Genomic DNA, 23,926 nt, shown 5'->3' on the forward strand with positions numbered 1-23,926 from the left:
ATGCCCCTCAACACCAGGAGGGATAAGAAGACCAGCACACGCCTCTTCCGACACATGTGAAGTCAGACTCCATCTCTTTTTAAACTGCTGCTGATACAGCATTGCCCAATGTGATTTAGAACACTTTTTTAATCACGTTTTTTACTGTTTAGAAATGGTTTATGAAATAAAAAGAGAAAAAATTAACAATAAAAAGAAATTACACAGACTTTCAAATGCAAATATTTTAGTTAATTGGATTCATTTGCTATACAGACTTTATAGTAGAACATAAGAGTCTTCTTTTCTGTGCATTAAATACAAAAACAGCCTTCTTACATTTTAAATTTCCATCATTGGAGATAATTCAGGTCTGAAAGGGTTAGTATAACTCCACAAAATACATGACTGGTATGTGTATAACATTTAATCTGTGAGTGGAGCCATCATTCAATGCCACATGGGGGCAGCGCAGAGACTCGAAAGTGCAGCGACTCGGTTCTGATACATCAGCTCACAGACGCAGTCTTGTGCTGATCCACATCACCCTAGTAGTGATGACGGGAAAGAGCGCCATCTACTGTACCCACCCATAGAGAGCAAGGACAATTGTGCTCTCTCGGGGCTCCGGCAGCTGATGGCAAGCTGCATGACTGGGATTCAAACCAGCGATCTCCCAATCATAGTGGCAGTGCCTTAGAGTGCTGGACCACCCAGAGCCCCCTCAACACTTGTTTTAGCATTAGTTTCAGTATAACAGTAGATTCCTTCACAGCTCTTCAAGCTTCCAGTATAGCTTGGCTTGACCAATCATCATTCTTGAGCCATAAAAAAATAAAGACTATTAGCCCACATCTTCTAGTATTTAACATTATCTAAGTTTAAGGTTCCTTTCTTATTTTAGGCTTATAGCCTTAACAATTATCTGAACTTCCTACTTTTTTACATTTTAAAAATATCTCGTATTTATTCCAGCTTCTCAACGTTCAATAAATAAAACCTCTATCCAAATAAACCTCTCCATCCAGATCTGATTGGGCTTGGATGTAGAGAAGTATAAACATACACCATTCTGACTCCCTATTGTTTCATATTGTGATCCATTACACCTGCACAAGCCCCCCCCCCCCCCCCCCCAACTAATCAAAAAAGACAGCAGGTTTAAAATGCTATACCATTGTAGTATCTACATCTATATGCATGTATTAATGCAAGCCAGAAAGAACAGCAATTCCTGATTGTTTTGTTTTTGAATATGGCTGCTGTTCTTTACAGTACATAAGGCTTTAGATGGCATGTTTTTATTGACATTCCTTAAAAGCTGTACAACTTAGAAGCAGTTGCTGTAGACAAGTGCATTTTAGTATTGTTCTAGGTTGGCTAACCAACAGGACAATATTTTAATACTTTAAATACTTTAGCAATAACATCATTAATGTTCACTATGTTTACTATAAGGATAAACCAGCAGCAAATCCAAACAGTGCAGAACATAATCAACAAAAACTCAACAAAAAAACATCAAATATCATATAGCATTTCTACTTAAATTTGTATTATTGACCCAACCTGCATGAAAGCAGACAGCTACGTATTTTTATTATACAACTGTTAACAAATTGCATCAATTTCCAGATAACTGAAGGCAATACATTTATGCCTAAACTAAATCTGGGGCTACCACCCTTTATTTGTGCATAAATGTTAGAGAAGCTGGATTGGGACGGAAAACTCACAGGTTTGATCCCCTGGACTGACAGTAGGTGGAGTTGGAGAGAAACAGTGCTTTTGCCTCCTGCAAACATTCACAACTGATTAGCCCTTATTGCTTAAATCTCTAGGAACTGAGATTTACATCCACATCCACACATCTGATAAGGTTTGCTACGTGAAGTGGCTGCACGTCACGGGGAGACAGATTTCAGCAAAACAACTGTTTTTTTTTCCTCTGCTGTGTTTTAAGATGAAGGACTGCCTGAATCAATGTCCAGTAACTGGTCCCTGATCTACAGGGTGTTTCAGCTGTAGGTATGAGTGTGTAATAGTAATAGCGGAGGACAGTGAGAGATTAACCACAGTGTTTAAAACCTCTAGCAGCACTGCTGCAGTATCTAATCCACCCTAACACACACTAACACACCAACCATCACTCAAATATTAGCAATAAGTGCTTTGTAGTGATCCTGTTGGGTCCAAAGCATTGAAGAACTTGGGTTCCTGCCTGTTTGCTTTTTACAACCAGACACTGATTTTTTTTCTTCATTGGCTCAACTTAACTAATCATTTTGCTTTGATTCAGTAATGTAAATACATACAATTTTTTTAACTAAATCAAAGCTATACACATATATTACAACACACTAGGATAAGGTAGCTTAGCTTTGGGCAACAGACAACACAAAGATGGTAAGTAACAAAGAGGCCACACCCAATATGCAAATATATGGTGCCAGGAGCCTTATGGGAAACTTTATGAACCCATTGAAAGTTGGTTCAAATCACATTTTTTTCATTGGCTCAACAAGCATGTTTAAGTTTACAGGTTGAAGTTCTCTGAACTCATTTTATTGAGTTGCACTGGTCGGTAAGTTCACTCAACTTGATAATATTAGTTTTCCTGACTAAAACACAAATTCACTTTTTAGAGTGTACAAAAAGACTAAACTGAAAGCAGAACACAAGCCTGCAGTTTACTAACCCTATTCTGACGCCATCATCCCACACAAATAATACAGCATCTGTGTAATGATGCGTTTCAAAGGCTTGTTTGGAACCTAAAGAACATAAAACCCTGTTAAAATCACAATACAAAATCCTTCTTTTCAGAAGAATCGTTTCTTAAAGCAACAAAAAAAGGGTCAGATTGGGTAAAGTTGGTTGTACCAAAGCTGCTGTCTGTTCTGGATGTGCTGGATTTCTCTCCTTGCAGATCAGAACTCGCAGGGGGAAAGTCCTGAAGCCTCAGTGCACTTCCTCCAGAGACAAACTCCAGACTAATGCACCTACAGGCAGTTCTATAGAGGTCTGCAGAATTCTTATATATATAAAACTCTCTCAGAGCAAAAAGAAATAAGTCTGAAGGATTAATCTTAATATCCTGAGGCTGTTCTCAAATCTAGAGCAAATCTGGGAGTGTTTGCTTTGGGATTTCTCTGCTGACGTGTTTAAAGAAAGAGCAGATCACCTGGGATTTGTAGCCACTCGGAATTTACTTTAACATGTTTTATGGTTTTGAAACAGAATCGGAATATTACGAGCGTTCTCTGAAAGGTTCCTCGAAAACCACTTCACCCTGTACTTGTTGGCATCTTCTCTGTAGAGATAGGAATCAGTGGAAAGTACATGTAACCACACATAAGCGATTCCACTAAAACGCCTCTCCACATCAGATTTGACTCTCGGCCTGTTCACCTCCGCATGCCTTCAAATTGCAGTGGAGCCTGGGTGAAGAGACCAGACTGAACAGTGCTCACTTTTATATTTAATGCTAGCTTTTCCCCCTCCTACATTACTGAAATTATATTATCTACTATTATCATACAGCTCTGGAAAAAATATATAAAAAAATAAGAGACCGCTTCAGATTCTGAATCAGATTCTCTGATTTGGCTATTTATAGGTTTATGTTTGAGCAAAATGAACATTGTTGTTTTATTCTATAAACTACAGACAACACTTCTCCCAAATAACAAAAAAAAGATGCAGAGCTTTCAGACCTCAAATAATGCAAAAAAAATACAAGTTCATATTCATATTCTCAAGTTTTAAGAGTTCAGAAATCAATATTTGGTGGAATAACTCCTCCACCAGTCTTACACACTGCTTTTGGATAACTTTATGCCTTTACTTCTGGTGCAAAAAATCAAGCAGTTCAGCTTGGTGGTTTGATGGCTTGTGATCATCCATCTTCCTCTTGATTATATTCCAGAGGTTTTTAGTTTGGTAAAATTAAAGAAACACATCATTGTTTAGTTTTCTGTAATTTTTGCTTTTTTTCAGAGCTGTATCGCAAAAATACCCTGAAGTATGGTGACACCTTTTTAGGGCCATATTGGTTTACATCAATCTTGGAAATACAGAATATACATTATTAGCATCATGACATGTTGGATCACTGACTTCTGTTACAATCTGGTAAAAATCTTAATTATGGTCGTGCCATGTCATATCATATGCAATAAACAATTCATCATTACACACCTTCATATGTAGCTTTAGAGTTCATCACTCACTACACACCTCCAAACGTCATGTAGCTTCAGAGTTCATCACTCACTACACACCTCCAAACTTCGTATGTAGCTTCATAGTTCATCACTACACACCCCCAAACTTCATGTACCTTTAGAGTTCATCACTGCACACCTCCAAACTTCATGTAGCTTCAGAGTTCATCACTACACACCCCCAAACTTCATGTAGCTTTAAAGTTCATCACTACACACCTCCAAACTTCATGTAGCTGCAGAGTTCATTACTACACACCTCCAAACTTCATATACAGCTTTAGAGTTTATCACTACACACCTCCAAACTTTACATGTAGCTTCACAGTTCATCACTGCACACCTCCAAACTTCATGTAGCTTCAGAGTTCATCACTACACTCCTCCAAACTTTACATGTAACTTCACAGTTCATCACTGCACACCTCCAAACTTCATGTAGCTTCAGAGTTCATCACTACACACCTCCAAACGTCATGTAGTTTCAGAGATCATCACTACACACCCCTAAACTTCATATGTAGCTTCAGACCTCATCACTCACTACACACCTCCAAACTTCATGTAGCTTCAGAGCTTACCACTACACACCTCCAAACTTCATATGTAGCTTTAGAGTGTATCACTACACACCTCCAAACTTCATGTAGCTTCAGAGTTCATCACTACACATCCCTAAACTTCATATGGAGCTTCAGAGTTCATCACTCACTTCACACCTCCAAACTTTATGTACCTCCAGAGTTTATCACTACACACCTCCAAACTTCATATGTAGCTTCAGAGTTCATCAGAGTTCATCACTACACATCCCTAAACTTCATATGGAGCTTCAGAGTTCATCACTCACTTCACACCTCCAAACTTTATGTACCTCCAGAGTTCATCACTACACACCTCCAAACTTCATATGTAGCTTCAGAGTTCATCAATAAACACCTCCTAACTTCTTGTAGCTTCAGAGTTCATCACTACACACCTCCAAACTTCATGTAGCTTCAGAGTTCATCACTACACACCTCCAAACGTCATGTAGTTTCAGAGATCATCACTACACACCCCTAAACTTCATATGTAGCTGCAGAACTCATCACTCACTACACACCTCCAAACTTCATGTAGCTTCAGACTCTGAAGCTACATGAAGTTTGGAGGTGTGTAGTGGTAAGCTCTGAAGTTCAGAGCTTACCACTACACACCTCCAAACTTCATATGTAGCTTTAGAGTGTATCACTACACACCTCCAAACTTCGTATGTAGCTTCATAGTTCATCACTACACACCTCCAAACGTCATGTAGCTTCAGAGTTCATCACTACACACCCCCAAACTTCATGTAGCTTTAGAGTTCATCACTGCACACCTCCAAACTTCATGTAGCTTCAGAGTTCATCACTACACACCTCCAAACTTCATGTAGCTTTAGAGTTCATCACTACACACCTCCAAACTTCATGTAGCTGCAGAGTTCATCACTACACACCTCCAAACTTCATATACAGCTTCAGAGTTTATCACTATACATCTCCAAACTTCATGTAGCTTCAGAGTTCATCACTACACACCTCCAAACTTTACATGTAGCTTCACAGTTCATCATCACTGCACACCTCCAAACTTCATGTAGCTTCAGAGTTCATCACTACACATCCCTAAACTTCATATGGAGCTTCAGAGTTCATCACTCACTTCACACCTCCAAACTTTATGTACCTCCAGAGTTTATCACTACACACCTCCAAACTTCATATGTAGCTTCAGAGTTCATCAGAGTTCATCACTACACATCCCTAAACTTCATATGGAGCTTCAGAGTTCATCACTCACTTCACACCTCCAAACTTTATGTACCTCCAGAGTTTATCACTACACACCTCCAAACTTCATATGTAGCTTCAGAGTTCATCAATAAACACCTCCTAACTTCTTGTAGCTTCAGAGTTTATCACTACACACCTCCAAACTTCATATGTAGCTTCAGACCTCATCACTCACTACACACCTCCAAACTTCATGTAGCTTCAGAGCTTACCACTACACACCTCCAAACTTCATATGTAGCTTTAGAGTGTATCACTACACACCTCCAAACTTCATGTAGCTTCAGAGTTCATCACTACACATCCCTAAACTTCATATGGAGCTTCAGAGTTCATCACTCACTTCACACCTCCAAACTTTATGTACCTCCAGAGTTCATCACTACACACCTCCAAACTTCATATGTAGCTTCAGAGTTCATCAATAAACACCTCCTAACTTCTTGTAGCTTCAGAGTTTATCACTACACACCTCCAAACTTCATATGTAGCTTCAAAGTTCATCACTACACACCCCCAAACTCCATGTAGCTTCAGAGTTCATCACTACACACCTCCAAACTTCATGTAGCTTCAGAGTTCATCACTACACACCTCCAAACGTCATGTAGTTTCAGAGATCATCACTACACACCCCTAAACTTCATATGTAGCTGCAGAACTCATCACTCACTACACACCTCCAAACTTCATGTAGCTTCAGAGCTTACCACTACACACCTCCAAACTTCATATGTAGCTTTAGAGTGTATCACTACACACCTCCAAACTTCGTATGTAGCTTCATAGTTCATCACTACACACCTCCAAACGTCATGTAGCTTCAGAGTTCATCACTACACACCCCCAAACTTCATGTAGCTTTAGAGTTCATCACTACACACCTCCAAACTTCATGTAGCTGCAGAGTTCATCACTACACACCTCCAAACTTCATATACAGCTTCAGAGTTTATCACTATACATCTCCAAACTTCATGTAGCTTCAGAGTTCATCACTACACACCTCCAAACTTTACATGTAGCTTCACAGTTCATCATCACTGCACACCTCCAAACTTCATGTAGCTTCAGAGTTCATCACTACACACCTCCAAACGTCATGTGTAGCTTTAGAGTGTATCACTACACACCTCCAAACTTCATGTAGCTTCAGAGTTCATCACTACACATCCCTAAACTTCATATGGAGCTTCAGAGTTCATCACTCACTTCACACCTCCAAACTTTATGTACCTCCAGAGTTTATCACTACACACCTCCAAACTTCATATGTAGCTTCAGAGTTCATCACTACACACCCCCAAACTCCATGTAGCTTCAGAGTTCATCACTACACACCCCCAAACTCCATGTAGCTTCAGAGTTCATCACTACACACCTCCAAACGTCATGTAGTTTCAGAGATCATCACTACACACCCCTAAACTTCATATGTAGCTTCAGAACTCATCACTCACTACACACCTCCAAACTTCATGTAGCTTCAGAGCTTACCACTACACACCTCCAAACTTCATATGTAGCTTTAGAGTTCATCACTCACTTCACACCTCCAAACTTTATGTACCTCCAGAGTTTATCACTACACACCTCCAAACTTCATATGTAGCTTCAGAGTTCATCAATACACCTCCAAACTTCATATGTAGCTTCAAAGTTCATCACTACACACCTCCAAACTCCATGTAGCTTCAGAGTTCATCACTACACACCTCTAAACTTCATGTAGCTTTAGAGTTCATCACTACACACCTCTAAACTTCATGTAGCTTCAGAGTTCATCACTACACACCTCCAAACTTCATGTAGCTTCCAAATGCATCACTACACACCTCCAAACTTCATGTAGCTTCATAGTTCATTACTACACACCTCCAAACTTAATATGTAGCTTCAGAGTTCATCACTACACACCTCCAAACCTCAGGTAGCTTCAGAGTTCATCACTACACACCCCCAAACTTCATGTAGCTTTAGAGTTTATCACTACACACCCCTAAACTTCATATGTAGCTTCAGAACTCATCACTCACTACACACCTCCAAACTTCATATGTAGCCTCAGAGTTCGTCACTACACACCTCCAAACTTCATGTAGCTTCAGAGTTCATCACTACACACCTCTAAACTTCATGTAGCTTCAGAGTTCATCACTACACACCTCTAAACTTCATGTAGCTTCAGGGTTCATCGCTACACACCTCTAAACTTCATGTAGCTTCAGAGTTCATCACTACACACCTCCAAACTTCATGTAGCTTCCGAGTTTATCACTACACACCTCCAAACTTAATATGTAGCTTCAGAGTTTATCACTACACACCTCCAAAACTCAGGTAGCTTCAGAGATCATCAATACACACCTCTAAACTTCATGTAGCTTCAGAGTTCATCACTACACACCTCCAAACGTCATGTAGTTTCAGAGATCATCACTACACACCTCTAAACTTCATATGTAGCTTTAGAGTTCATTACTACACCCCTCCAAACTTCAGATGGCTTCAGATTAGATCAACAACAGTATAGTGTGGCATATATGTCTTAATTTACATATATTTTTTCTAGTTTTTACCAATGGATTTTTTTCCCAGTGGTTGACCAACCTTTCCGTAACACACACACACTCTGGTACACTATTCCTAGAATGCTCATCCACATGCTGCTAATATCTTCTCAAGAATTTGCTTTCAAGACAATATACATATTATGCCATGGTCTGCTGTATTACCAGTAGGGGTGCGCCATATGGTATCGTACTCAATAATATCGCTAATATTGTTGAATATGGTGATCGATATTATTCCTTGAAATATCGTTCCATATCACCCACCCCTAATTATCACATCAGGGTTTCTACTTTTTTACTGTTTTTATCAAAAGAAAAATCACACTGTTCTCATTTCCCATTATATATCTACTAGAGACAGATTATATCTGTCCAGTATCATTTATTTTACTTTAATCCTGTATATATGGAAATATTTGGAGTGCATTATTATTATTACAAATCTGATAAAATTCTTGTATTTATTTTAATATCTCAATTAGCCATATCATTTCGTATGAAATAATACTATATATTTTTTCATTTTGTTGTCGTTGTGTATTCTTAAATGTATATATATATATATTTTTTATTCAGTGTTTTGTCATATTGCAAAGAGTATCGTTATCGCAAAAATACCATAAAATATCATAAAGTTATTTTAGGGCCATATCACCCACCCCTAATCGCCATACCTACTATATTCCTGTATTGAAAATGCTTGGGATGTATTTGACTATTGGATGACTATTGGCTGCATTTCTTGCAGCAACTACAAATGTGTGCAAAAATAAACTGTAAATATAAATATATAATGATAGGTTTCTTTGATTTTACCAAATTGAAAACCTCTGGAATATAATCAAGAGGAAGATGGATGATCACAAGCCATCAAACCAAACTGAACTGCACCAGGAGTAAAGCAGCATAAAGTTATCCAAAAGCAGTGTGTAAGACTGGTGGAGGAGAACATGATGCCAAGATGCATGAAAACTGTGATTAAAAACCAGGGTTATTTCACCAAATATTGATTTTTGGACTCTGACAAACTACTTTAATAATATGAACTTGTTTTCTTTGCATTATTAAAGGTCTGAAAGCTCTGCATCTTTTTTTGTTTCTTAGTTGCCATTTCTAATTTTTTGTAAATAAATGCTCTAAATGACAATATTTTTATGTGGAATTTAGGAGAAATGTTGTCTGTAGTTTATAGAATAAAACAACAATGTTCATTTTACTCAAACATAAACCTATAAACAGTAAAATCAGAGAAGCGTGTTCTGTAGTATATTTTAGTGATGTTTTTTTCTGCAGGAATGCTTAAATTGAACCTCCTCCCTGCAGTGGTCTCAGGTTCCCCCCCGGCCTTCTGTCCTGCGTCTCTGATTAGCAGCCTCTCTCCGGCTTCCTGTGTGGCCGTCCGCTCAGCTTCTCAGCCTGTTTTCTTGTTTTCTTTTTTTTTAACTCGGCCCAACATGATGTAGGTACAGCCCCGGCTCTGTCCCGCTCCCTCAGCTCAAATCCACCTCCCCACCCCCCAACCGAGAGTAAACCCACTCTGATTTCCTGCAATTACGCTCGATTAGAGCAGCTGTCAGTCTGGCACAGATGAGAGACTGACACAAACACGACATCCATCTCCTGCCTCCTGCACTTTTTTCCACGCCAGACACCGATATTCTGCTCGAGAACTCAGAGAGAGAGAGAGCTCAGATCCACAGAAAATCAGATTATAGGCGACGGCTGCTGATTCTACTACTGCCTACTGATGCTTGGCTAACAAAACAGGACTTTTACAATGTTCTATTTATTTGTTCTTTTATTTATTCTTATTGAAGATTAAGTAATATTCACCATTTTACAGTTATTTTACAATCAGGCCTTAAAAAGATCTACATACAGTATGTTTAGGCACTTTTTTTTCTTTAACAGTCTTATACACTTCAATTAGATTAATTAAAAAAAGGAAAAGAAAAAAAAAATATATATATATATATTAAAAAAAAAATTACAGTTGGTCTCAAAGCATTATTAACATTGCTGGACTCCACTGTTTGTTTTTAAATTTTCAGCCTGACATTACAACCCTAAATCTTGAGGATTTCTTTTCAAGCATCATATTAAAAGCATTTATGTTTGATAAGGAACATTACTACTGAAAATCATAACTGTAATTGTAATAAAAAAATAAAAAAAATAGTCAAGTAAATGAGCTAATGTTAAAATATAATGAATTAAATCATAAAACTGTCTCTTTTCTGAACTTCCTGAATACAAATCAAAAAGTTCATGTCTCCAAACCTTTAGTCTTGTTATGTTTGTCTAGTTTTTACGTCCATTTTCAAATCTGCAGAATTTGGTTTGATTCCTATTTTCAAAAGTGGTGCTTTGAAATGACAATATTATCGTTTATCGCAATCATTTCTGGGACAGTATATCGTCCTGAAAATGTTGTTATCGTGACAGGCCTAATTGTTACTGATCTGGAATTATTATTAAATGGATTAGATATAAAGTGAACAGCTTCTCCAAGTGTCCTGTAGGAGATTTCAAACCCTCAAATAGTCTCTGTAGTCTCCCCTCTGTAGTCTCAGGCTCTATGTTATTTCTTTCATGTTATGCATCACCCATAGACACTCTATCCGAGATTTATATTTATTGGGACAGTAGTTCCTCTTGTCTAATCCTTGAGGGAAATCTCCCAACAGCCATACCAACAGCTTTTTAGGAACAGGAACACCAAAAACTGACTTGAAGGGCATCATAGATATCCTAAACCCAATACTTTTTTAGTTTAACACAGGACTAGAAAATATGAACAAAGTTCGAGTCTGTTTCTCCACATTCCCTCCAGTCAATCCTCACAGTAATATGTGGCTTTCTAAAATATCTAGAAATTAGCTTTTATTTGAATTCCCTCCAGTTATTAGAAGGGCTTTTACAATGTTAAGTGATGTTAAAATGTGGGAAAGACTCAACAAATTAAGATATTTTCTTCATCAAACTCATCAAACACACATTATCCACACCATCGGCCCTTGAATGAAGAAACAAACCCTTTAAGATTATATGACATCCCAGCTAATCAGAGAAGGTTATAAGAACATTTATGCCTCACTCAGTTCTGACACTGCAATGTGATTCGCTGAGAGGCATTCTATGAGTGCCGTTATCAGCCGGTAATGCACTGTAACTGAAGCTCTTTATGAATTACTCCACCCACATACGGGTAATCTAGCAGCCATGCAGCGCTTACAAACCAAACAGCGCCGCTACAAACTAACAGAGCAGCTACAAACAGAGCAGCAATGGCACTATTTTAACTGGCAGAGTGTTTATAACCAAACAGATCTTATTTTCTTCTCCTCTTTAACTCTTCAAAATCTTTCAATAAACAGTGATAATGAAACTGTGGTATAAATATATTGCAATAAAACACTCGATGTTCGTGCTATAATGTGAAATATTGACACTGCTGTGCTGATCTACGACCACAGTAGCATAGTGCCAATAATACAAGTTATAGCACGAACCTTGAGTGTAATATTGCTTGTATTATTACTAGCATTTTTTTTTATAAAGGTTCCAGGAAAATTAGCCTGTAACGTTACAGAAATATTTTTTAAGGAATGCTTGACATAATAATGGTTTGAATAGCAACATTATTAGAATGTTTCTCAGATAACTACAAAAACACTATAGGTAGCTGTAGGTAGGAGTGTGTAATAGAGTGGAGGACAGTGAGAGATTAAACACTGTGTTTAAAAACTCCAGCAGCACTGCTGCAGTACCAGATCCACTCACTGTACCAGCTCAACACACACTAACACCTCATACACCACCACCATGCTAATCACTGCTAATCACTGCTGTATCTGATCCACACACTGTACCACCAGCTCAACACTCACTAACACCTCATACACCACCACCATGCTAATCACTGCTAATCACTGCTGTATCTGATCCACACACTGTACCACCAGCTCAACACTCACTAACACCTCATACACCACCACCATGCTAATCACTGCTAATCACTGCTGTATCTGATCCACACACTGTACCACCAGCTCAACACTCACTAACACCTCATACACCACCACCATGCTAATCACTGCTAATCACTGCTGTATCTGATCCACTCACTGTACCACCAGCTCAACACTCACTAACACCTCATACACCACCACCATGCTAATCACTGCTAATCACTGCTGTATCTGATCCACTCACTGTACCACCAGCTCAACACACACCAACACTTCATACACCACCACCATGCTGATCACTGCTAATCACTGCTGTAGTATCTGATCCACTCACTGTACCACCAGCTCAACACTCACTAACACCTCATACACCACCACCATGCTAATCACTGCTAATCACTGCTGTAGTATCTGATCCACTCACTGTTCCAGCTCAACACTCACTGACACCTCATACACTCACTGTATCTGATCCACTCACTGTACCACCAGCTCAACACACACTAACACCTCATACACCACCACCATGCTAATCACTGCTGTATCTGATCCACTCACTGTACCAGCTCAACACACACTAACACCATATACACCACCACTATGCTAATCACTGCTGTATCTGATCCACTCACTGTACCAGCTCAACACACACTAACACCTCATACACCACCACCATGCTAATCACTGCTAATTACTGCTGTATCTGATCCACCCACTATACCACCAGCTCAACACTCACTAACACCTCATACACCACCACCATGCTAATCACTGCTAATCACTGCTGTAGTATCTGATCCACTCACTGTACCACCAGCTCAACACTCACTAACACCTCATACACCACCACCATGCTAATCACTGCTAATCACTGCTGTAGTATCTGATCCACTCACTGTACCACCAGCTCAACACTCACTAACACCTCATACACCACCACCATGCTAATCACTGCTGTAGTATCTGATCCATTCACTTATTGTTTCTAGTTTTTTTTATTGTCCAATAATTTGCTACTACAGCACTTTCTTGCAGCTGTTGTTGTTTTTAAAGTGCTCTATAAATAAAGTTAAATTAAGTTGAGTTGAGTTGAGTTGAGCTCCCGGCTCCTCCAGGGTGGCTGTAGGTGTTAATTTGACGCTGGCGTTGCAGCAGGAGAGATATGAATAAAGAGATGAATATATGACATTATTATGGAAAATATTTGGGCCGGCCCCGTTTACACAGTCTCTGCTCACTGTATCCTGCCTCAGACCCCCGAGGGGCCGCTTGCTTGTCATTTTCAGTTTCAGATGAGAAGTGTATTGAAGTTTTAGATGCTGCTGCAGTTCTCTGACGCTCAGCTGCAGCGTGGGTTTCAGTAGAGCTACTGAGAACTGAGAGTTCTGCATCACTGTAGCTCCACAAATCATTCCCAGTCCACCCAGTCACTCCAAACCTCACTTACATTCAAGTACATTTACCCATGATTGGGTTTGCTCATATTCACTTGTCAGAACTATATTTGTTCCGTATGCATAGTTATATTTACATGTATATTTATATGGCACATCAGTCACTTGTATAATCAATGTTATTGCACCTGCACTTTGCTCTGTAAATTATTTAATGACCATTAGCTACATCTACTGCACTGCTCTGTTTACATATAGATTCTTACCTTGTATAGAAGGTTTTTTATGCCCTTGTATACACACACACACACACACACACATATGTGTATATATATATATATATATATATATATATATATATATATATATATTTTTTTTTTTTTTTTTTTTTTTTTTTTTTTAATTATGTTGAAATATGATGTTTCTTATTGTATTGTGTTGTTGCTGCTGGGTACATTTCCTTTGGAATAAATAAAGTATCTAGATGTCTACCAAACACAGTAGGGCTGGGCAACACTGAAAATAATATTCTCAGCAAATATTCTCGAATACACCTTTTTGTTCTCACACAACAACTTTTTTGCAAACAAACAAACAGCACTAAGTAACTAAGTAATGGTTCTTGAGGTGGGCATAAGAATTCAGATGCTGCTGCAGTGTGAGTTTCAGTGAAGCTACAGATAATAAGAGTTCTTAATGGACATTTTTTAAGGGTTAGAATCATCTACAAAGGGTTCCCACCAATCAGAAGGACTCTTTTACCTGGAAAAAAACTCTTTTATTATTATTTGTGGACATGGTCCTATATAGAACCACTATATAGAACCATATTCACTACAGAGCCATTGAAGAACATTGAACATTTTTAAGGGTAAGAATCTACAAAACCATCTACACTATATTTTCTACCAATAGAAAAGAAAACAGATTTTAAAGGTTTAGAACCAAATGAAGAACTTTTTCAATCAATCAAAGCATTAAAACGGTCCGTTAGTCTCACATTTTCAGAAATGGTCCTTAAAACAGAATATTCCATTAAAAGGTTCTTAATGACACCAAATGCATTGTTAGCATCCATATTCTTTTGGCTCTGTTTAGCACTATGGCTCCATGTTGCTTCATTATACAGTTCTGGAAAAAAATAAGAGAGGACTTAAAAAGGAGAAGTTTCTTTGATTTTACCAAATTACCAAAATTTACCAAATACCAAAAAACCTCTGGAATATAATCAAGAGGAAGATGGATGACCGCAAGCCATCAAACCAAACTGAACTGCTTGAATTTTTGCACCAGGAGTAAAGCAGCATAAAGTTATCCAAAAGCAGTGTGTAAGACTGGTGGAGGAGAACATGATGCCAAGATGCATGAAAAAAACTGTGATAAAAAACAGGGTTATTCCACCAAATATCGATTGATTGAGTATAAATTTGTTTTCTTTGCATTATTTGAGGTTATTTCAGCCATTTCTCATTTTCTGTAAATAAATGCTCTAAATGAGAATATTTTTATTTGGAATTTGGGAGGAATGTTGTCTGTAGTTTATGGAATAAAACAACATTGTTCATTTTACTCATAACATAAACCTATAAATAGCAAAATCAGAGAAACTGACTCAGAAACTGAAGTGCTCTCTTTATTTTTTTTCAGAGCTGTATATTCAGGCTCATGATTGAGATGTTTCTCAGTGGCAGCTTTTATTTGGAACCCGGTACAGAGAGCTCTCTATACGCCTCCTGACTTTAACTCCAATAAAACAGAATTTGCCTGTAGAAATTCAGCTCCTGATGACCATTTCAGACTGAGCTAATTATAAATCTCAGCACGGCCGAACCGTATCGGATTACTCTCTGTATATAGAGGCGAAGCTGCTCACGCTCTTAAAGTGTTCCCTTTTTTTCTTCTCAAAAAAAGAAAAATAGAGAAAAATTTGCCAAAAAATAAAATCTGAAACTCTCTTCCACTTTATATATGTCAGCCATCATCTGTTAGTTTCATAATTCAGTAGTTTTACAATTCATATTTCTATTATATTTTAATATTATATTTGTATGATCACTTTTTTATGTTTTGTTTTTTTATTTACTGTTTACTAATTATATATGCTGCACATATATTCTCTACAAAGTGTGTGATTATATTTCTTTTTTCTTTTTTCACTTTAAGCTGCACTCTTTTTCTAAAAGGTGCAATAAAACAATAAATGATTAAATTATTATGTATTTTCTAAAAAAAATGATTTAATCTTTTAAACATTGACTTCCATGCAAAAATGTATACCTACACATATATTTAATATATATTATTTTCAACCATATATTAAAAACATGTATACATAAATGTATATATATATATATATATATATATATATATATATATATAATAGCTTCTATGATAAATAACTCGTACGTACTTATAATGACACGTGTCTTCAAAAAGATTTCAAAGGTATCAAAATGTTTTATAAACAGTATATTAGTACGCTCAATGTTTTTTATGAACAGATGTTATGAAGCCATTATGAAACCTGTTTTTACAAATTTATATACTTATAATATGTACACTATGTATGTCACTGTATGCACTTATTATGAGTTATTATACAAGCTTATAGGTGTTATAAATGCCATATAATGCATTACAAATACAGGATCCATAAAGTGTTACCAAATATATATCCTGTGAAATTGTCCCCCCAGTGCCCCCCCAGTGCCCCCCAGTACCTCCCCAGGAGCCCCCCAGTATCCCCCAGTACCCCCGAGTATCCCCCAGTACCCCCCAGTGCCTCCAAGTGCCCCCCAGTACCTCCCCAGGAGCCCCCCAGTATCCCCCAGTACCCCCCGAGTATCCCCCAGTACCCCCCAGTGCCTCCAAGTGCCCCCCCAGTACCCAGCAGTAGATGTGTTCAATAAATAAATAATACTACACTCCAGTGATGTAAAATCACTACTTTTGCATGATTTTTATTTGTATTTGCTCCTAGGGTGATGTGGATCAGCACAAGGCTGCGTCTGTGAGCTGATGTATCAGAAGTATTAGCGATGATGCTAGTCGAATATATATTATTATGTTACTAATTGCTGGCAATGCATCCCATGTGGCTTTGAAGGATTGCTCCACTCACATATCAAATATCAAACACATATCCATGAGTCATGTATTTTGTGGCATTATATATAAAAAGAATATTACACAATGAAATGGACAGTACTCAAAATAATAATCAAAAAAATGTGTTTTGTATACCTTAATATTAGTATTATACTAAAGAAAAACACCGCCAGTTTTAAAAGGTTTAAAATTTAATACTGTATATAATAAATAATGTAAGACAAAGGCCTTTAAACCATCCTAAATCTAACAATCAGCTCTGGCAAATCAAAGCCATAAAGCAGCTTCACTACTGGAAAAAGCTATTTTTTCTGCAGCTGTATCAGAAAATCAGGGCAAATATGAAAATCATTTTAAAGTGAAATTCCCTTCTAACTTTAGTCTTTTCTGGCGGGACGTATTTTGCTAAGATCTGTATCTGCTGAGCAAAAAAGCTCCACAGAATGAACAGAAACCGGACAAAAAAACACACAAACAAGCCCCCGGTCCCGACGACTAACCCCACTAAACTCCTGCAGCTCTGACTTCTTGACAACTTGAAGCCATTACAGCAGCCCCCTTTCTGCCCTGTCTAAATGAATATCTCACTCAGTCAATCAGCGTTTTGCCTCTGGTAATGTTCCCATGATGCTGCGGTACACAAGGACCCCATACAAGCGAATAAAGGATATATTTATGGTATTTTTATATAGGCATTTATAAAAGGTTGCAGTTGTGTTTTTAAAAAAAATATATAGTTGACTCACACTGTGCTTTATTCATTTTGGATGCCTTTACATTTCTTTAAATTCTGTCAAAATTGATTGATGAATAGACCAATAGAAATGCTCTAAAAATGCTTTTTAAAAATCCAAACCCAACTGGTTTACACCTAAAATTTATATATATATATATATATATATATATATATATATATATATATATATATATATATATATATATATATATATATAGGTATATATTTATAGGTATATGTTTGAGTAAAATGAACATTGAAAGAACATTTTTCCCGAATTCCAAATAAATATATTGTCATTTAGAGCATTTATTTGCAGAAAATGATAAATAACTGAAATAACAACAACAAAAAAAAGATGCAGAGCTTTCAGACCTCAAATAATGCAAAGAAAACAAGTTCATATTCATAAAGTTTTAAGAGTTCAGAAATCAATATTTGGTGAAATAACTCTGGTGGTTTTTAATCACAGTTTTTTTTCATGCATCTTGGCATCATTTTCTCCTCCACCAGTCTTACACGCTGCTTTTGGATAACTTTATGCTGCTTTACTCCTGGTGCAGAAATTCAAGCAGTTCAGTTTGGTTTGATGGCTTGTGATCATCCATCTTCCTCTTGATTATATTCCAGAGGTTTTTAATTTGTTAAAAAAGAAAAAAAAAAAACACCACATTTGCTATTGATGTTTGTTAATACAATCTGTGTGTAACATTTGCTTACAGTCTTAAATGTGGCTTGCTGAACCAACAATTACTTATATATATATATATATATATATATATATATATATAAATATATATATATATATATATATATATATATATATATATATATATATATATATATATTTATATATATATATATATATATATATATATATATATATATATATATATATATATATATATTTATATATATATATATATATATATATATATATATATATATATATATATATATTAAATCCAACTAAAATCTAATTTTGTTTGTACACAACCTAATTTAATGTACCAGAACTGCTTTTACTTTTTTATTTTTTTGTTTACATTATATATTTTTATTATTTTTTGTATTTATATATGTAAGTTATTTTTATAAGGCCCTGTTAAGACTTTTTCCATGTGCATAAAAAAAAATAATCAGACAAAGAAGTATTTACTACATTAATTGGTTCTGAAACTATTTTTTATGTAAACCTTTATTGAAAAACATATATATTTTTACTAATATGAGCCTTTACAACAATTAACCATATATTAACTATTTACTTTTTTTGGGAAATGGAAGCGTACCTACATAGGGGTGCATTAATAACACATTAATAAACATTAATAAGTATGAATTATGCATTTATAAAGCAATGTTTTAATATTTATTAATGGCATTTATTATTATGTCAGTACTGCTGAATGGAGGTGAATAAAAAATGTGCTACCACTTTAATTTGAAGGGCCTCATCCTATATAACATTTTTATAAATTAAGCAAAAAGGCTTATCATATTTTTCCTTCTTGTCTATTTAGTTTAAGACATCAAATTCTATCATAAAGCTGAAGAACAGCATATTTCTAAATAGTACTTGCATATGCTTTTATAAATATCAAAGCATTGCTTTATATAAATACATTATTAAATGTTTATAAATTACAGTTTAAGCATTATATCTATGCAAAGATAGAAATAGGTGATATTACAAAAAAACGAATTAAATGATTTTAACCATTAAATATCTGTTAGATATATAGAAAGGTCCTTTCTGAAGGTTATTTATATATTCAGATGCTGTTATCAGATGAGCTAAAGCCTACTGGAGGCATAATGCTATCTCAGCCCCTCTGTTATCTCCGTAAACACTTTACTGATAGTGTTTAATTTGTATTTAAACACACAGAGAGAAAATTGCAGCTTTCCTTTTTCCCACGTCTCCTTCAGCACAGACGGATCTTCAGAACCAGAACGTTCTGAACCCAGAACTGCAGCAGCAGCTTTTACACCCAGCGTGATCCGTATCTGCCATCTAAATACCCCCCTGAGAACCACCAAACCCACCAAACCCCCAGCCCTGCCACCATCCCTGCCACTCTGCTGCCCGTCTCCACACTGAACTGAACATCTGCACAGATGTGCATCTGATTCTTCCACAGCACTGATCCCCCATCATGTGAAGCAGCTCTTCAGATTTTTGGCTCCAACAGCAGAAAACAAACGTCCTCCTGGATCAGAGGAGCAGCAGCAGAGCCGCCAGTATCCTCCTGCCATTCAGAGCCTCAGATCAGTGCCCTGCAATCACTGCCTGGCATCCTGAACACCAGCACACACACACACACACCCATCACATACACACCCATCACATACACACTATACACCCCTCACACACACACACTGAAACACCGCAACACCTCACACAGCCGGGAGAAAACGTCCAACACTGTACTAGACTAAACACTACACCTCACCTGCCACCCTGTCACACCCGGCAACCAGTATCACACACACACCTCACACACACACTATACACCCCTCACACACACACTATACACCCCTCACCCGGCACCGTCCCACACACACTGCACCCCTGTCACACAGCCAGGGAAATGTCCAATACTATACTATACTACACTATACTATACTATACTATACTATACACCCTTCACCCGGCACTCTCTCACACACACACACACACACTGTCAGAGACCTGGCTGAAATGTCCAATACTGTACTATAATCTGCTAAGCTATGCTATGTTACACTATACACCCGGCACCCTCCACCACACACACACACACACACACACACTGCATCTCTGTCACACAGCCAAGGGAAACATCCAATACTATACTATACCATACTACACACCTGGCACCCTACACCACACACACACACCCCTCACACACACACTATACACCCCTTACCTGGCACCGCCCCACACACACACACTGCATCACTGTCACATAGCCGGGGGAAACGTCCAATACTATACTATACTATACTATACTATACTATACTATACACCCGGCACCCTACACCACACACACACTCACTGCACCACCAACACACAGCCAAGGGAAACGTGCAATACTATACTATACTATGCTATACTACACACACGGCACTGTACTATAGTATACTATACTATACTACACACCCCTTATCATCCCACACACACACACACTGCACCACCGTCACACAGTCAGGCAATAACATCCAATACAATACTATACTATACTATACTATACTATAGAATTCTATACTATACTCCCCGCACACGGCACCCTCCCACACACACACTGTACCTCCGCCACACAGCCGGGGGAAAATGTCCAATACTTTACTATACTTTATTTTACTATACTTTACTTTACTATACTATACTATGCTATGCTATACACTACTATACTATATTATACACCCCTTACCAGGCACCCTCTCACACACACTCCACCACTTTCATACAATTATCCACTATCCACAATTACTACATTTTACACTACTATACTAATAACCTTATCAGATAACGAGATTAAGACATATGACATATTTTTGATATATTTAACACAATATTAAATAGCAATAATAAATCATCATTATAGTCACTGATATAATCATGTGTTTTTTTCCCATGTTTTACAGCCATGCATAGCATTATTTCAGGTAATCAGCCCACCATAAGACTCCTCTATACTATATACACACTGCTTTATATTAATATTTATAACGATCTGTCTCTACAAACAGTTAGAATTAGAATACAGCACTGTAACTTCTTATTATTTAGTACGTTTATTTACTTATTAACAAGCAAACATTATTTATTCTACAGATTGCCTATATTTATAAATGCTGATGACAATATTAAAACAGGAACATATTCTATGTTTATATCCACATTCACAAGGCAATTTAACCTGAACTCTGAACATTTTTGTGCTCAATTTCTAAAAACCATTTTTAAAATTAAAAGAACATGCTCGCTCACCTAAATGCTCGCTCAATCTAAAAATAGGTTTTGTGCTCAGAAGCTTTTAAAAAACACACCGTTGAAGTGATGAATCCCCATTTCACCAAATCCAAGCAAGAACCCATGTTTTTTCAGCTGTTATGTACATTCACACAGAACACAAGCTGAATTATCTATATCCCTACCCTACATTTACTGCATTTTAGAGCACAACAAACAATGCAAAATATCATCTTTAGCTCTAACAGTCTCTCAGAGCAAGCCCACAATCTGCAGCACCCATATAAACAGTAAAAATCCAGCTGTTTACGAACCGACAGCCACAAGAATCCTGAATCATGAGGTTCTGCAGCAGAAGCATGAACAAAACAGCCACTAAACAACTGATCCACCTTCACACAACCCCACTGTATTAACACTCATCAGATCTGACTTACAGAATAACCCACAACACCTTTAAACTAAAATAATCCAGATAATCCAAAATACAGAGCATCACCGCAACAGGACAGATGTTTAATCTACACTTTAAATAAAGTAGAAAAACTTACCCTACCTGAAATAATCCATTTTACAGAAGATTTCCTTATTTTTGATGTAGCAGCTGCTGTGCTGACGCAATGACGTCCTGCACACTGAACACTCCAGACAGCGCAAGTGCCAGATTAGATTATTCACCTGGAAGAGCAAAACAATAAATGCAATAAATAATACAGATAGGTAATACTTATATTTATTTCTTATGACTGCTGATAAAACTAATAAATAATCAAATTAAATTAAATATAATATAATACTACTACTACTACTACTACTACTACTAATAATAATAATATATGTTATTTATATAGCAAAGATAAGGTACAAAGTAAAAGTAAAAGTAAAAGTTATAACAAAAATAATAAGGGATACAGTCGTCAAATTTAACATAATAACAATAGTAATAGTAGCAGTTTTTTGTAACAAGAAAAACATCATAATCATAATAACAACGAAAGAAAAACTACTACTACTACTACTTTTATATTAATACTACCATTAATTAAAAAACAATTAAGACAATAACAACAATGACAATAATATTTGTATAATTAAACGAATTGTTTAAGCTCTGATAATCATTTAACAATCATTTAAAATCTTGTAGAAGATTATTTTTTGTTATTTCCCTATTTGTGTTCACGTTGCGTTAATAAAATAGAATTTTGTTATGAATACATTCCTTTTTTTTTATTCCCGCCCGTTTTTGCAGCAGCAATATTTCTATATTTCTATTCGCTGTATTGTGTCCAATTTTAACGTTTTCTTTTTTCTAAACGTTTCTCTTAATTTTAAAGAAAATACGACATTTATTTTTTTGCCGCAACCAATGCGCATGTTTTGCGCTCCAATTATAATTCTGATTTAAACAGATATAAAATAAGATCGAAGCTGCTGTTAAATAGTCTATTCTAATAATGGTAGTTCGCTCAGAAACGACAGTCAAACTATTTTAATAACATTAATAAAATATAAATGAAGGACAGTTTAATGCGAGTTCAAGGTCATGTTTACGCGTTAATCAGAGCTGCAGACAAATATATATAAAGCCTATTTTGCAAATAATAATAATAATAATCACTAATTATTATTATTATTATTATTATTATTATTATTATTATTATTATTATTATTATTATAATAATAATAATAATAATAATAACCATATAATGACCCAGCATCCGCTCCGCGCGCGTGCCCGTTATTTACCTTGAGCAGGTATCTGTCCAGGATCTCGAGGCCGCAGCTCGCGCACACGTTCCTGCTGGAGGAGGAGGCGCTGGAGGGAGGAGAGGATGGGGAGGAGGACGGGGATGGGGAGCGGGGGGGCTCCCTCTGAGAGTCACTGTCACAACGGGACTGCAAGGGGGCATGCACAACAATCACTTTATACACCTTTAATTTACACACATATACACATATAACACATACATATATATTCAAAAAATAATAAAGTATACTCATGCACAACACTCATACACACGCGTGCACGTATATTAAAATAAGAAAAATAAAAAACAAAAGTTAAAACAAAATGTTAGCGCGCATCTGATAAACTTGAGCTGTCTTACGCTTGTGTTTTTGTTTTTATCAGTATTTTTTTACATTTAAAAATTCTATT

General features: G+C 36.7%; 1 protein-coding gene and 1 long non-coding RNA gene across 4 annotated transcripts in view; both read right to left on the reverse strand.

The window, feature by feature from the left end:
- The window catches only part of lhx6a (LIM homeobox 6a), a 42,365-nt gene that overhangs the window by 12,397 nt on the left and 6,042 nt on the right, over positions 1-23,926 (reverse strand). For all 3 annotated transcript variants that reach the window (XM_049468556.1, XM_022680961.2, XM_022680960.2), the window contains exons 3-4: positions 23,515-23,664; positions 22,322-22,443 (exon numbers count right to left, since the gene is read on the reverse strand). In XM_049468556.1, coding sequence (XP_049324513.1) covers positions 22,322-22,443; positions 23,515-23,664 — 272 coding nt within the window. The remainder of the gene's footprint in view (positions 1-22,321; positions 22,444-23,514; positions 23,665-23,926) is intronic.
- Positions 4,620-6,987, reverse strand: LOC125784812 (uncharacterized). Its single transcript, XR_007427413.1, has 3 exons — positions 6,416-6,987; positions 5,816-5,941; positions 4,620-4,796 (listed from the first exon to the last, which is right to left on the reverse strand). It is a non-coding gene; the product is annotated as an uncharacterized LOC125784812 (long non-coding RNA).

Source organism: Astyanax mexicanus, chromosome 20 (genome assembly GCF_023375975.1).
Source record: "Astyanax mexicanus isolate ESR-SI-001 chromosome 20, AstMex3_surface, whole genome shotgun sequence".
Classification (NCBI taxonomy): domain Eukaryota; kingdom Metazoa; phylum Chordata; class Actinopteri; order Characiformes; family Acestrorhamphidae; genus Astyanax; species Astyanax mexicanus.